The sequence below is a fragment of the Styela clava genome, chromosome 6 (assembly GCF_964204865.1).
Source record: "Styela clava chromosome 6, kaStyClav1.hap1.2, whole genome shotgun sequence".
Classification (NCBI taxonomy): Eukaryota; Metazoa; Chordata; class Ascidiacea; order Stolidobranchia; family Styelidae; genus Styela; species Styela clava.
The window spans coordinates 1,161,548-1,175,153 of NC_135255.1; the positions used below are offsets into that span (position 1 = coordinate 1,161,548).

At 35.1% G+C, this 13,606-nt stretch overlaps 1 protein-coding gene across 1 annotated transcript; it reads left to right on the forward strand.

The window, feature by feature from the left end:
- Positions 1–6,983: 6,983 nt before the first annotated feature.
- On the forward strand, positions 6,984–8,729 carry LOC120331126 (uncharacterized). Its single transcript, XM_039398164.1, has 3 exons — positions 6,984–7,179; positions 7,716–7,892; positions 8,587–8,729. Exons 1-3 carry the CDS (start codon positions 6,984–6,986, stop codon positions 8,727–8,729), a joined length of 516 nt encoding a protein of 171 aa, XP_039254098.1.
- Positions 8,730–13,606: the final 4,877 nt, after the last annotated feature.

Consider the following 13,606-nt stretch of genomic DNA (forward strand, 5'->3'; position numbering starts at 1 on the left):
TTTAGGCTGTTTTAGCCGGACCGAATAAGTGAACTAGGCAGGCTTAGTCGTCAATGTGCCCTAGGCCATTTAAAAGGGCTGATTTTGTATCGATTGTCATATAATGACCTATCATTAAATCGCAGAACATTTATAATAAAAAGAAGTATAAAATCAGTGTGTAAATGTAAATCAGTCAAAAGTCACTATTCAGCCAAATAAAATAAAAAAAAATATTTAGAAAGCATGTCAAAGGTTGACAGGTAAAATACATTCTCACGTGAGAAATCCAGACTTAAAATTCATTACATCCGTGATTAGCTATTAAATTGTATTTGGCCGACCTTCTTAGATAATTATAAAAGTTCATAAAATATTTCAGTCTATATAATTCCGCTAAGAATAATCTTAATTACTAATATGACATCCACGCAAGGAGCAACTGACCTTCTGTGATGACTAGAAGAGCTCATATTATAATTCATCAAGTCACATGTATAAAGAGTGATTAATGTATTTTACATCATTCTGTTTTCAATCTGTAATATATCACCATTCTTTGATATTGGCGCTACATCATATTATTCGAATGTTGAAAAATTCTCACATATGACGTTATCTGCTAAAACCCGAGTCGTCGGAAATTAAAAACTTAATTAAAGTAGATTAATTCGTTTAAAGCATTTCAGAAGGTTAAAAAGTTTTAAAATGATGGCGTTGTGTAAGCCTGTGAAATGTTGGAGAATACAAACGCTATATTTTAAGGAATCTTCAGTCAGTTTCCTAAAAACATACCATAAAACTCTTTTCATATTTCTATTCATACAATATAACACATAACAGGGAGTTAGTAACAGAATTTATCTTCGAAATATACTATTAAGCTGACATCAATCCAACAAAAATAATGTTTGGTTATTATCGAATGTTAAAACTGCGACAAAACCCCTGGAACAAAATTCAGTCTTATAAGTACGCGGACATTGAGAATATTAAACAATAACATATATTTAATTTGTTAGGAATGAAAAAGCACGCGAAATAACATCGAGTGTAAATCACGCAAGGCATCATATTTTCAGTCTTGTTTCCAAAATACCATAAGCGGGTATACGAAACCACATAATTAAAAATTGATATTTAGAATAAACTAATTCGAAACATCTATTCATCTATTTGCGAACGTTAGCTGTTATTTAGGGCAAGAGTGAAATGCATAAGTGGCCACTCTGAAAGTAACCAGCGACAAAATGAAAATTACAAATCGGGAGTTTCGGTGGAAAAATCACCATTTACTGATGAATACTTTCCATCTGTACTGCGTACGTCGGAAATCAGCTAATTTTAAGCTCGAAACCACACAGCAGCAATCCGGTGCAAGACAAAAGTATCGTGACCGTTAGACTGTTTTCGGTCACTTTCATACAACTTTCTCGAAAGTTAAATGGTGTTACTATTGATGAGAAAACCGGATCTGCACCACAGGTCGCAATTTTTTTGACGCAATAATAACACTGACTGTAAATCAAATAAAGTAAAATTATACAGCAATGGCTATACACGCTAACGGGTTGCATCAAATGTATAAATATTTGAACTTATACAGTTGTGTTTTACAATTTGCTTTAAAAATTTATCATATGTTAATTCAATGTACGCATCTAAAATGAAATATGACAAAACTTAGTAAAAGTGGAAATAGTCAACATTATTATCGAATATTTTAATATTCATTGATTGATATAGACTTGTCTATAAAATCCTTGATAATGATAGTAATGTAAAGTACCTTAAATATATATAGTGTCCGTGTTCATAGCTACGACATAATCTATTTATACCACAACATGACAGCATGAACGGCGCCATTCCATGTAATTTTCGCGACCTATAATATAGATGCTAAAAGCATTTCAATTGATTACATAGTGACTTTTTAGTACTTATATTTTATGATCTGTACTCAAAAGTCAAAGGTAAAGGTTTGTAACAGTGATATTAATACACAACAGGAATATTAATATTTTGAACGAATACAGCTTGGCGCTCTAGTCTAATCAATAGGATCGAATTTTTCCAATCAGCATTGTCAAGTCCGTAGAATTCAAGAATCTTTCAAATATAATAATTACTGCTTTCTTTGGCTCAATTTTTGAGTCAAATTTAGAGCTGTTTCCCATAAATACATTATATATTCACGAATTATGACATCATTATGAAATAGTCGGAAACATTCTTGCTTGAACATATCAATACATTCCAGTACGCGAGAAAGTCGTATAGATCATCACAAATATTCAACGTTATTGAAATTACATGATTTCCGACGTTTTTCCCGTAATGAACTAAAACTGGAAATGCTGTGATGTGCACTCGTCGCCAAGGGTTCCATAAATGTTGCCATTCGAGCACATTATGCATATATGTTACAGAAACATTGAGTCAACATTTGTGTGTTAATAATCAAATGCCACGTTTAAGTTTGTCGAGGCGTATCTAAGCTTGAACAATTGATTGTGCATTCGACTAAAAATAAATCGCTGTTAGTTGTGTTGATATATTTATCCAAATTGCTGTTAAGTGATATTAATAACACGTGAATTTATTTTGCCCAAATCACGGGTAACGTCTAACAAGATAATTATCTTGTATAATACGTGTTTCAGAGAATTTTCTCCATATTGTGAAACAATTGACTATTATTATTCGAATAAGAAAATTTTAATTTTATGTCGTATGTAGTTAAAACATGTCAAACATTTATAACGCTTCTTTTCCATTTTATTCCACTGTATATATCAATATCTTATTAATTTCAACGCGTGTTTTAAAATTTTATGAAGCCGGTCATAAAAAAATTCACGAATTTACAAAATTAAATAAGAAAATGTAGGAAAAGCTATATAGAAAAAAAGAAGATCCAAATCACTATTTTGAGAAAATTTTTTTTTAATTTTATAATTTTTGGAAATATTGATATATTAGTTAATTAACAACAAAACAAATTGATCTTATATATTGCACTTCAAATATTTCGGTAATCTATAGCAAAGAATAAAAATTTTTGGCAAAAAAAAACAAAGACGCAAAATGTAGTTGAATGTTTGAATTCATTATGTTTGCCATACAAAAAATACAACTTAGTTCACTGTTAAGCCACTATGCTTGAAACACACACTGAAGCAAATACAATAAAAGATGTGAAGTGGTGAAGAATTATTTTACATTTATAAAATATTGTATCGCATATTCCAATAGTAAAATTTGTAGTAATTGCAAATAATTTGGTATATCTTTCTGTAGTTATTCATCCTTATCTATTTGGACGCAAACAACGTGTCAAGCCATAACATGAGTCATTTAATACCGGTTAAAACACCGACCTAGATAAAATCAGTAAATACTGAAAAAGAAAATTGTGAAATGTGTATATGACATTTACACCTACGACGAACAATAAAATGAAAGTTGAATCCCAAAATTTAAAAAAAAACTTTTGGTCGATCACTAACCACACATATGGCTATCATATAGCTATGTTATTGTCAAATGTGTATATGACGTTTACACCTACGCTAAACAATAAATTGAAAGTTGAATCCCAAAATTTAACAACTCCCTTTAGTCGATCACTAACCTCACAGTGCTATCATAGCTTAGTCATTTGTTAGGTTCCTTTTGTTAATGGTGCCGATATGAGACAATAATCTTTAAAACTTCTGCCTGAATACCGTACTGTTGACAATTTTTCATTGTTTTTATTAAGTTTTGTGTTAATTTTTGCACGTATGCTGGCTTGTATAAGTCTTACGATCATGAACGTGAAATGGCTGATTGGTCTGTTACTTTCAATGCGGTAACGAATTTGACTACAGTTTATGATTCTTCCCACGCCAATCTTTGCAAATCAATCGGTTAGTCGAGCGATTATTGGACACGTAGTGGACCTATGGATCGTTTTGTTATTATACTGTTGTTCTTGTTCTTTGACATAAACAGGTATGGTACTGGCAAGTTACCGTACCGCATATGATTTTCGGGGAATTGATGATAAAATATTTTGTTTCGCCTTACGTTTCCATATATTTGTTATTGAAAACGATGCAGATGAATAGTTCGCTCAATGAAACAAAAAGTGCATTTAGAAATCCTACAAAAAAATTATGTCGTTAAGGATTTGGCATATTGTTGTTGTTCGAAGTCGAATATTAAGAAAAAGTTACTCTGAATAATATGAGTATATATGTAGTAGGCCCATTTTTCTAGATATGAAGTTTGCGGCGGCGAAAATAGCCCGCATTAGCCAAACGAACATAAATGATGCGGCATGGGATACTCGTAGCATAACTTGAATCTCTGTTGCAAAGCCGATCCCACCCATAGAGAAATACCAGTAGTTTTTTAAAATTCATTTTAAGTTCTTCATCGTGTAGACGGAATGAAAAAAAATATTTGTAACGTAGGACAGTGGTATACAAGTATGAGATTCTCAAACCAAGAGTTGAGATAATTGTCTTTGATTACATGCTTTCAGCAGTCAGTTATAGCCTAACTGATTATAGAAGTGGTGCTAAATCTGAACATAGTGACAATGAGCAAAAAATGGATCTGAGGGTGACGGATGAGGTCCATGCATAAATCTGCCTCATACATAACCTAGGAGAATGTACCGCTGAAAACCAGTGGTACTGAAGAGAAAACGCGCCATGGGCAATATAAATAAGTAAACTCACACGGCAGTGTGCAATAGCAGCGCCGGGATAACCAACAATGGGATCCAGAACCCCGTAATGAATTAATTCAATGCAGTGTACAACAATGTCTTGTACACTGGACCAATATGAGAATATTATTGATAAAAAATCAGATTCAGATAAACACGATGCCAGATAGTTTGAGTCAGCGATCTTAAACATTTTTCATCGTGTTACACCTTTTACAAATTTTCAAAAACTCTGTACACCGTACAAAGACCAATGTTCAAGTATACTCAGAAAGTAAAAAAAAACTAAAATCTAGGTGGTGGGTCAAGTTATTATAAATGAAATTTTAGTTTTCACTGGCAAAGCAATTACTTAATCACGCAAAATTTGTGCAAAATACGTAAAAACGAAGGTAAATTATTGGCTTATTTTTCCATGTATAGTTTCGGCAATGTGGCCATAACGGGGATTTAGTCATTTCTCAAATGCTCCTAGCATCAGAGAATCAAAATTTAAGTTGCGCTTTTTGACTCGATTTTAACATAACTAAAAAAAAACTTTTCACGCAAATAAGTTGAAAATGAATTAAATCTGATAGGCTACTGTACGCTGTACCCCATTTGAAAACGGCATGAATTTGACCTGCCCCTGACGTCAAACGGAATAATATTTAATGTTAACCAAACGACGTGCATGGTAGCCGACATCACCAACCCCGACACGTGCCTGCTATTTATTATCTATATAAATCGTGATGTAACAGTATACTCAAGTCGGTTCTTTGCGTAAATTATATTTCCTTGCTTTTAAATGCCGAAGTTAAGATAAATTAAAACATTGTGCCAGCTAATTAACGAAACTGATTACAGAATCAGGAGAGTAGACAAAGCCTTAGATAAGGTTTAAAACGAACAGATTTTTGGTGCTATGAAAACAGTAGAAAAATTTCTGTTTCCCTACATTAACAGGATAATATATTTGGTCTAGTCCAACGGTGCACAACCTGCAGCCGCCGTGACAAAATAATGCGGCCGTCCACATACAAAATTCTATAAAAAGAAATAAATAAAAAGTTCGAAATATAGGATTTGGCGGCTATGCTGGCGTATATTAAAGAAAATCAGAAGCACTACAAAAAGAATGATGAGCAGCTTGTGCAGAAGTTTAAAGACGAGGAAAATCCGCTGGACACATGGAAAGGCGCAGTTGAATATCCAGTGCTACAAGAGTTGGCAAGAAAAACTCTCGTTCTTTTTGGATGCACTTAGACGTGCGAAGCAACGTTTTCAAGAATGAAGTACCTGGAGAATGACTACCGAACCAGATTGTTAGACGTCAATCTGGAGTCTGAACTAAGGCTGATGATATCCAGCCAGTTACCTAACTTTGCAAGTTTATATGCCCACATGCAAGACCAAGGGAGTCATTAATTTGCTACAATGCTTTGAAAACTTTTATAGAATAAATTCATTAAAATATTTGACATTTTAATACACTTTTGGAGACAAGAAAATGGGGACGACCGCCCTTCCCCCCTCCGCGACTTTCAATTTTTTTTTAAAAGTTGATGTATAGCATCAACTCTATCATTAATTCGATAGACAAACGACATGGGCCACACCCCTTTGTTGTTGTTTCGAGGACGTAACAAGTTCGTACCAGAATGGCAAAGGCGTTGCAGTAAACCCCGAACGTAAGTAATGTCAGAATGTGATTACAGATTACGACATATGAAGAAAATTCATAAAAGTGTTATGTGATGGGAAGCACCCCCTCCCCAAATGGAAAGCTGGATAACATAATGTTTTGTTAATTTTACCAAAACGCGTAAATGCTGTTCTTCTTCTATGATTTTGTGCCGGCGGATCCGTATGCATATAATGCAAGAATGCTGTAGCAAGAGTAAAGATAACTATTCTAAGTGATTTAAGCGTCTTGCTGCACACAAACACAGATATATTTCTGTTACGTTTCGTTCGACCAAAGTCAGACTTCTTCAGACATACAAAGTTCAACTAGAACACTGGTTCTCAACCAGTGGGCCATGGTCCACTGATAATGCACGGAATCATTTTGAGGTCAGATCAGTAATTGCTAGAGTTGTTGACTGAAAAAATTGATTCGCTAGGAAAATCAGCTTCATGGATCTTGGAAAAGCCATGATATCTATTTGCAAAACATTCCTCGCTGTTGAAACGCATTGGGACGCAATAAACACGTTCTATGGTTAGATGGCAGTAGACGTGGGATATTAACAGAATAGTAATCGTAGCGTAATTCAAAACTTGGAAATCAGTTGAAATGGCAAAACGAAAGTTCATTGAAAATTACATTCAGTATGGATTCACACCATTTCTTGAAAACAGAGAAGGTAAAGGACAGTGTGTTTTATGTTGTAACGTTTTTGGACACCATTCATTGAGGCCATCAAAACTAAAACTTCATCTGCAAAAACTTGATCCAGATTACGAGGATAAAGATGTTTTTTTAAACCAAAGTAAGATAGTGTTAAGCGTTTGGATTTAACAGCATAATTCCAGCAATATTTCCGCAGCATTGTTGAACCGTCTTATGGAATAAGTTTTATAAACGCAAAGTCTTTACTTGTGGAAGAATCAAAATGAAATTACAAAAATTCCTTCTTCAAACGATACTGTAAAGAGGGGAATTTCTGATTTGTCGGAGAGTATAAAAAACAGCTAATTACGGAAATTAAAAATTCACAATTTGAATTATTGTGAATTCAACTCGATGAAACTACCAATGTTGCCTCTTCCTTTCACCTTTGGTGTTTTGCAGAAACATGTCAGAAAAAGACATAAAAGATATTATCCTGTTTTGCTCTGCATTGGAGACCAACACAAGAGCTGTGGATGTGGTGGAAAGAGCTGTTTTTTTTTGACCAAGAAGAGCTCGCCTGGGATAATGTTTGTGGTATATTGGAATTGAAAGAATTTCTGAACAGACAGGGAGAATACGAATTAAAATCTTGTTTTGCGGATAGTAGCTTCATATCTAAACTTGCTTATTTAGTTGATATTTTTGACCAATTGAACCGCTTAAATCTCAAGCTACAAAGAAGAGATACAACTGAACTCGACTTCGTTGACGCCCTGAATGCGTTTATGGAGAAGCTAGAAAATTGGAAGCAAAAAATTGAGAGTGGAAATGTTGCAATGTTAGAAGCTCTTTCATCTATGATTGTTGAAAGTAGTACCCTGGACAGGAATCTGTCATCTGAAATATTGCAACCAACATCTTGTCTATCTACAGAAAGAATTTTTGGCCTATTTCACCGGAATATCTGATGTTGAATTGGAGCTGATTAGAAAGCCGTTTACAGTAGCCTACCAGTGGAGAAAGTTGCTGATGACTGGATTTTCCACATTGGTGCAGATCAAAACAAAGGCTCGGACTGACTCGATGTCGAAAATGGTATGCGTCGTGCACTCTCTTCAACGCCACCAAAATTAATGTATTAATCGATAATGTTCAGCACCAAGTATCTCACTAATGCTCAGTTGAATAAAAAAGCCATTCGGAAATATGTTCTGCTGCTATTTGTTCTAAACTTATCTTGTAGTTTTTTTAGAATAAAAAACTCAGTGGGTCACAGAACTTTTGTGAAACAAAAAATGGGCCACGAAAGAAAGAAGGTTGAGAACCAGTGAACTAGAATAAGAAAAGCAGTTGTATCGTAAATATGGTTGTATGCATATTCAAGCAATCAGTGTAAAGCTATGGGAGTTACGCATGTTATTACGCAAGTTACGCAATTATTAAAATCGGCACATTTTTGATTAAATAACAGCGGCTGACTGAAATAAAAGGTCATTGATGAGATCTCTTTGTTATGTTTAACAATTGAAGTCTAAATTAAATAATGGTGTTTTTTGTTTCTCAGCATTGAAGGATCCAAACCAGAAAAGTCGTCCGCGTGTCAATTATAATTTAGTGATTGTTTGTCTGTTGGTGACATATCTGCCCATGTATGATCCAACTCCGAGAAGAACTTTAAGTACAGAAAATGAGTTACACAAAGAATAAAAAAATTGTAATTGTTCTAAACTTCCTTCATATTCATCCCTTGTGGCTTATGTGACCCGAAGAGATGAATGAAATGAGATTCCTTGCTTTTTCGATAAATGTGGTCATCACATCGTTTTTCAATGCCAATGACGATGAAACCCTTGAGCGAGTGGCTCGGTTGACTGAAATGGGCACCTGCAACCAGAACTTTGTTTTTGGTTTTAATACTTCTGATGTGTTCAATTATTCTGTATTTAATATGTCTTCCCGTTTCTCCAATGTATTGTATGTCACACTTTTTGCAGCTCATCAAGTTAATGACATTTTCCGAGTTGCATGTAATTATTTGATGAATCTTTATTTCTACGGTCTTGTGTCTGGCTGTCTGCTTGTTGCAATTATTCTTTCTTCGGAATGTTGGTAAGTATGCATGATATTCTGCAATGACTTTCTTTCTGGTATTTTAGCAAATTCGTTACATCCAACCATCAAATTTACCTTTGAATGCTCACTAAATTGCATTGCGTTCTTAGAAGTTAAAGTTCATATTATTAACGACAAATTGAAAACTGCAAAAATTCATTAGATGTTGTTCATGCTCCAATTCTGTTTGTGCATGATTGTATCCGAAAGTTTTAGGATCTAGGACGCTTTGCACAAAAGTTATGTTCGATCTATCTAGAACAGTGGTTCACAACAAAATATCCATGCGCCGTATAGTGAAAAACAATAAAACGAACAAAAGTATATGACGAAGTTTAATTAATGAGATGGGTTGGGATGAGTTCAATGAGATTGAACTCTCTCTGTGTGAATCACAATGGTGCAGAGTGATCGAAACAGTAAGTGAAGAATTAGTGTATCCAGCAGTGATTGCAAAAGGTGACAAATGTGTAATTGCAAATTTAAGCACCTAATTTTTGTTATATCAAGATATGAGATATACAACAGATTTTTTTCGCGGACCCTCCAAACGTACTTCGCAGACCCCAAAAGGTCCGTCAACCAGACTGATCTAGAATATGTTCCAAATCTTCTCCAAGGCATAGGAGACAGACTTGCACGCGTTGCGCAAAATCGTCACACACACTCCTCTATGGGAATTTTTCTGATTTTTGTTGCAATTGCAGTTTTGGATTGATGACCATTTATAGCAAAGTAGTCTATAAAGACCTGTGACTTCAGTTCGCCATGAAAATAGGAGATTCGGGAAAGAGTGGTGGGGAAGGGAAGCGTTTCTGCATTGACAGGATAATCTTCAACGGTCATTGCCAGAGTATAGGCATCATTTTCTCCCACATTACAGCCAACATTTGGCTGTGCATGAACAGATATACTCTGCGCAATATGTAATCTATCGCGTGTTTTTTTTGACAAAGTGACGAGGATAGTCAAAGAAAGTCATGGAAAACTGATTGGTCGGTTCTGAGCAGCTGATGAAATGGTTTACAAAATCTTCTGAGAAAATTTACGAGCTTTGGAGAAAGAGCCCAATGTCACACAAAAAGAGTTCAAATATATGAACACGAACGGCAAAAAAAATATTGATCCTAAGTGATTCAAGAGTCTTGCTGCACACTAACACAAATATATTTCTGTACGTTTCGTCTGACCAAGGTCAGACTTCTCCAGACATACATAGTTCAACTACAACACGAAAAGCAGTTACGTGCATATTTAAACAATCATAGTAGAATTATAGGAGTCACGCATGTTAAATAATCAATAAAGTCTGTGAATTTCTTGATTAAATAACAGCGGGTGGCCGAAATAAGTGTCATTGATGAGATCTCTCTCTTTGTTTTATATTTCGCAATTGAAGTCCAAATTACACAATGGTGTTTTATTTCGCAGTATTGTTAAATGCAGACCAGAAAAGTTGTCTGTGTGTCAAATGTAATATAGTGATATTTTGTCTGTTATTAGCATATCTGGCCATGCATGATCCAATTCTGAGAAAAAAATATATTAGGTACAAGAATTGATTAAAACAATGAATGAAAATTTTTTTGTAATTGGTCTAAACTTTTCATCCCTTGTGGCTCGTGTGTCCCGAAAAGATGAATGTAATGCGATTCCTTGTTCTTTCGATAAATGTGGTCATGAAATAGTTTTTCAATGCCAATGACACTCAAATCTTTAAGCGAATGTCCCGGATGACTGAAATGGGCGCCAAAAACCAGATCTTTGTTTTGGGTTTTTATACTTCTAATATGTTCAGTTATTCGGTATTTTAAATGTCTTCCCGTTTCTCCTATGTACTGCATGCCACACTTTTTACAGCTTATCAGGTAGATTACATTTTCCGAGTTGCATGTAACTTTTTGACGAATCCTTACTTCTGCTGTCTTCTGTTTGTTTTTTGCAATTTTCCTTTCTTCGGAATATTGGCAGGTACTACATGATTTTCTGCCACATTTGAAAAAGCCTGGATTCTTTTTAACGGGAGTTTCTGGTTTCAATTTTGCTCTGACTAATTTGTCCCTTAGTGTGGGGCATTCACGATAGGCTGATCTTGGTGGTTTTGGGAAAATTTCTTTTAGTCTATCGTTGTTATCTAAAATGTATTGGTAATCTGAAAATATTTTTCGAATGTTTGGTTGGGTCGGGTGATAGTTTGTGATGAAGGGAAGCAAAGTTTCTTTTTTGGTTTCAGTTTTTGGGATTAAAAGGAGTTTTCTGTCGAGTTCTTTTGCAGATTGTATTGCATCGTCAACTAAATTTTCTTTGTAGTTTCTCTTTCTAGGTATTTAATCAAGAAATTCACAGATTTTATTGATTATTTAACATGCGTGACTCCTATAATTCTACTATGATTTTTGTTTAAATATGCATGTAACTGTTTTTCGTGTTGTAGTTGAACTATGAATGTCTGAAGAAGTCTGACCTTGGTCAGACGGAACGTCACAGAAATATATTTGTGTTAGTGTGCAGCAAGACTCTTGAATCACTTAGGATTGTTATCTCTACTCTTGCTACAGCATCCTTGCAATATATGCATACGGATCCACCGGCACAAAAGCATAAAAGAAGGATAAGTAGTTAGTCTCGCAGAAACCAAATAATCAGCACAAAATATTGAATTCTCAATTCCCAGAAAATCATATGCGGTAACTTTCCAGTACCTGTTTTGGGGGTTCAGTGACTGTCATAGCTTTTCCATGTCCTGTGGCGATGATCCATTCTTCATAATTAAGTTTCAACGTGAATTGAAATACCAAGTGATCCAAGTTACTTCTGTATTACCAGATCAGGTAGGCTACCGCAGTCTACCATTCCCCATAATACTCCTCCCAAAACCATATGCGTTAACTTATCTGTATCGGTGTACGGTACCGGTACAAATACTGTCACAGCTTTTCTGGGTCGTGCGACGATGACATGTGCTTCTTGATTCAGTTTCAACGTGAATTGAAATACCAAATAATCCGAGTCACCTCTGTATTACCAGATTACCATTCAAATTTTGTTGAAGGTAGCAAGCATGCTATCTAGCACCGGTATGCACTATTAAACCTCGATCTAAAGATTTAGTTCTAGTTATAGATTTCAAATTGGTTTTTTGCCTTTCGCCCATAAATATACATCAATATATAAATGAAGATAGGGCGAATTATAGGGCAAAATGGGATTTAAACCCTATCAATTGTTGCAGTAGAACTGTCGATTTCGGCAGCAGCGCTAGTTGTCCAGACCCAGTGATTTCCCTACACCCCCCCTATAGGGGGTGAACACCCCCCCTAAAATTTCAAACACCCCCCCTAATTTTGAGGTGCGATTCCACACTGAGGGGTTCTAAACCGCAGTCTGCGGGCCAATTACGGCCCGCGTGACCATTTAAAATGGCCCGCCGAACTTGAGTGAAATAGTTTAACCCTTCATGTGGTACCTTTTGAGTTTTAGATACCGTCTATTGTTACATCATTATCACAGTTTAAGCACGTTTATTTCGTAACAATTGAATTATTCAGGTATCTTATGTATAGGTATGGGTATTATGATTACACACTGCAGTATTTTAGATATCAGCCGTATATTAAGAAAGCTTAAAGATGTCACAAAACGAAAACTAGGCACTGAAAACAGACGTTTTTTAGATGAATGACAGCGTTTTTATTTCTTTATTGAAAAGAATCAAACTTCAGCGATTTGTCTTCTTACCAACAAAATATTTCAGTTCTGAAGAAATACAACATTATGCGACATTATGATCAGTTGACGAGCGTATTTCAAAATTTAATTCATACAAAAGTCAAACAAACATGTTCAAAAAAATTAGAAATGTGTAACAAAACTAGCCATTCATACAATGACAGATGAGCAAGTAACTTCATTAGTCACTATCATTTGCAAATTACTTGTTGAAACGTAGTAGTATATATTTACGGTTGAAAGCCGTGCTTGTTATCTATTCCCCGGGAATTCTATCAGCTAAATTTTATAATTATTGATTTTATTACATAACAAACTGCGATGCTAGGTGTATCTAAAATCAAGCTTAGAGCCTATTTTGGTGCCTATTTCTCAAATTTTTCTCAGGGCGCTTAAGCGCGCCCTGAACCCCAGCCGTGTCGTCCCGCACTTTTCTTCGCTCCCCTTTTCTGGCCCTACAATTTCATTCTGCTGTGGATTTTGGCTCGCTGTCAATCAACTTGGGGGGGCTCCCATGTACATCGTCTCTTAAATACATACCATTTTTAAGAATACAAATAGCCTAGTTTTATTTCTGATAGCAAATTATTCACCACCCCCTAAATTTTTAAACACCCCCCCTAAAGAGAAAAGCTGGGGAACATACTGGTCCAGACCTAATCACGAATCTAGATTCTCGCGATTGTTTTTAACCTTCGTGTTTTACAAGTGTAATAAATATTTAATTTGAAAGTGGTTGCTGG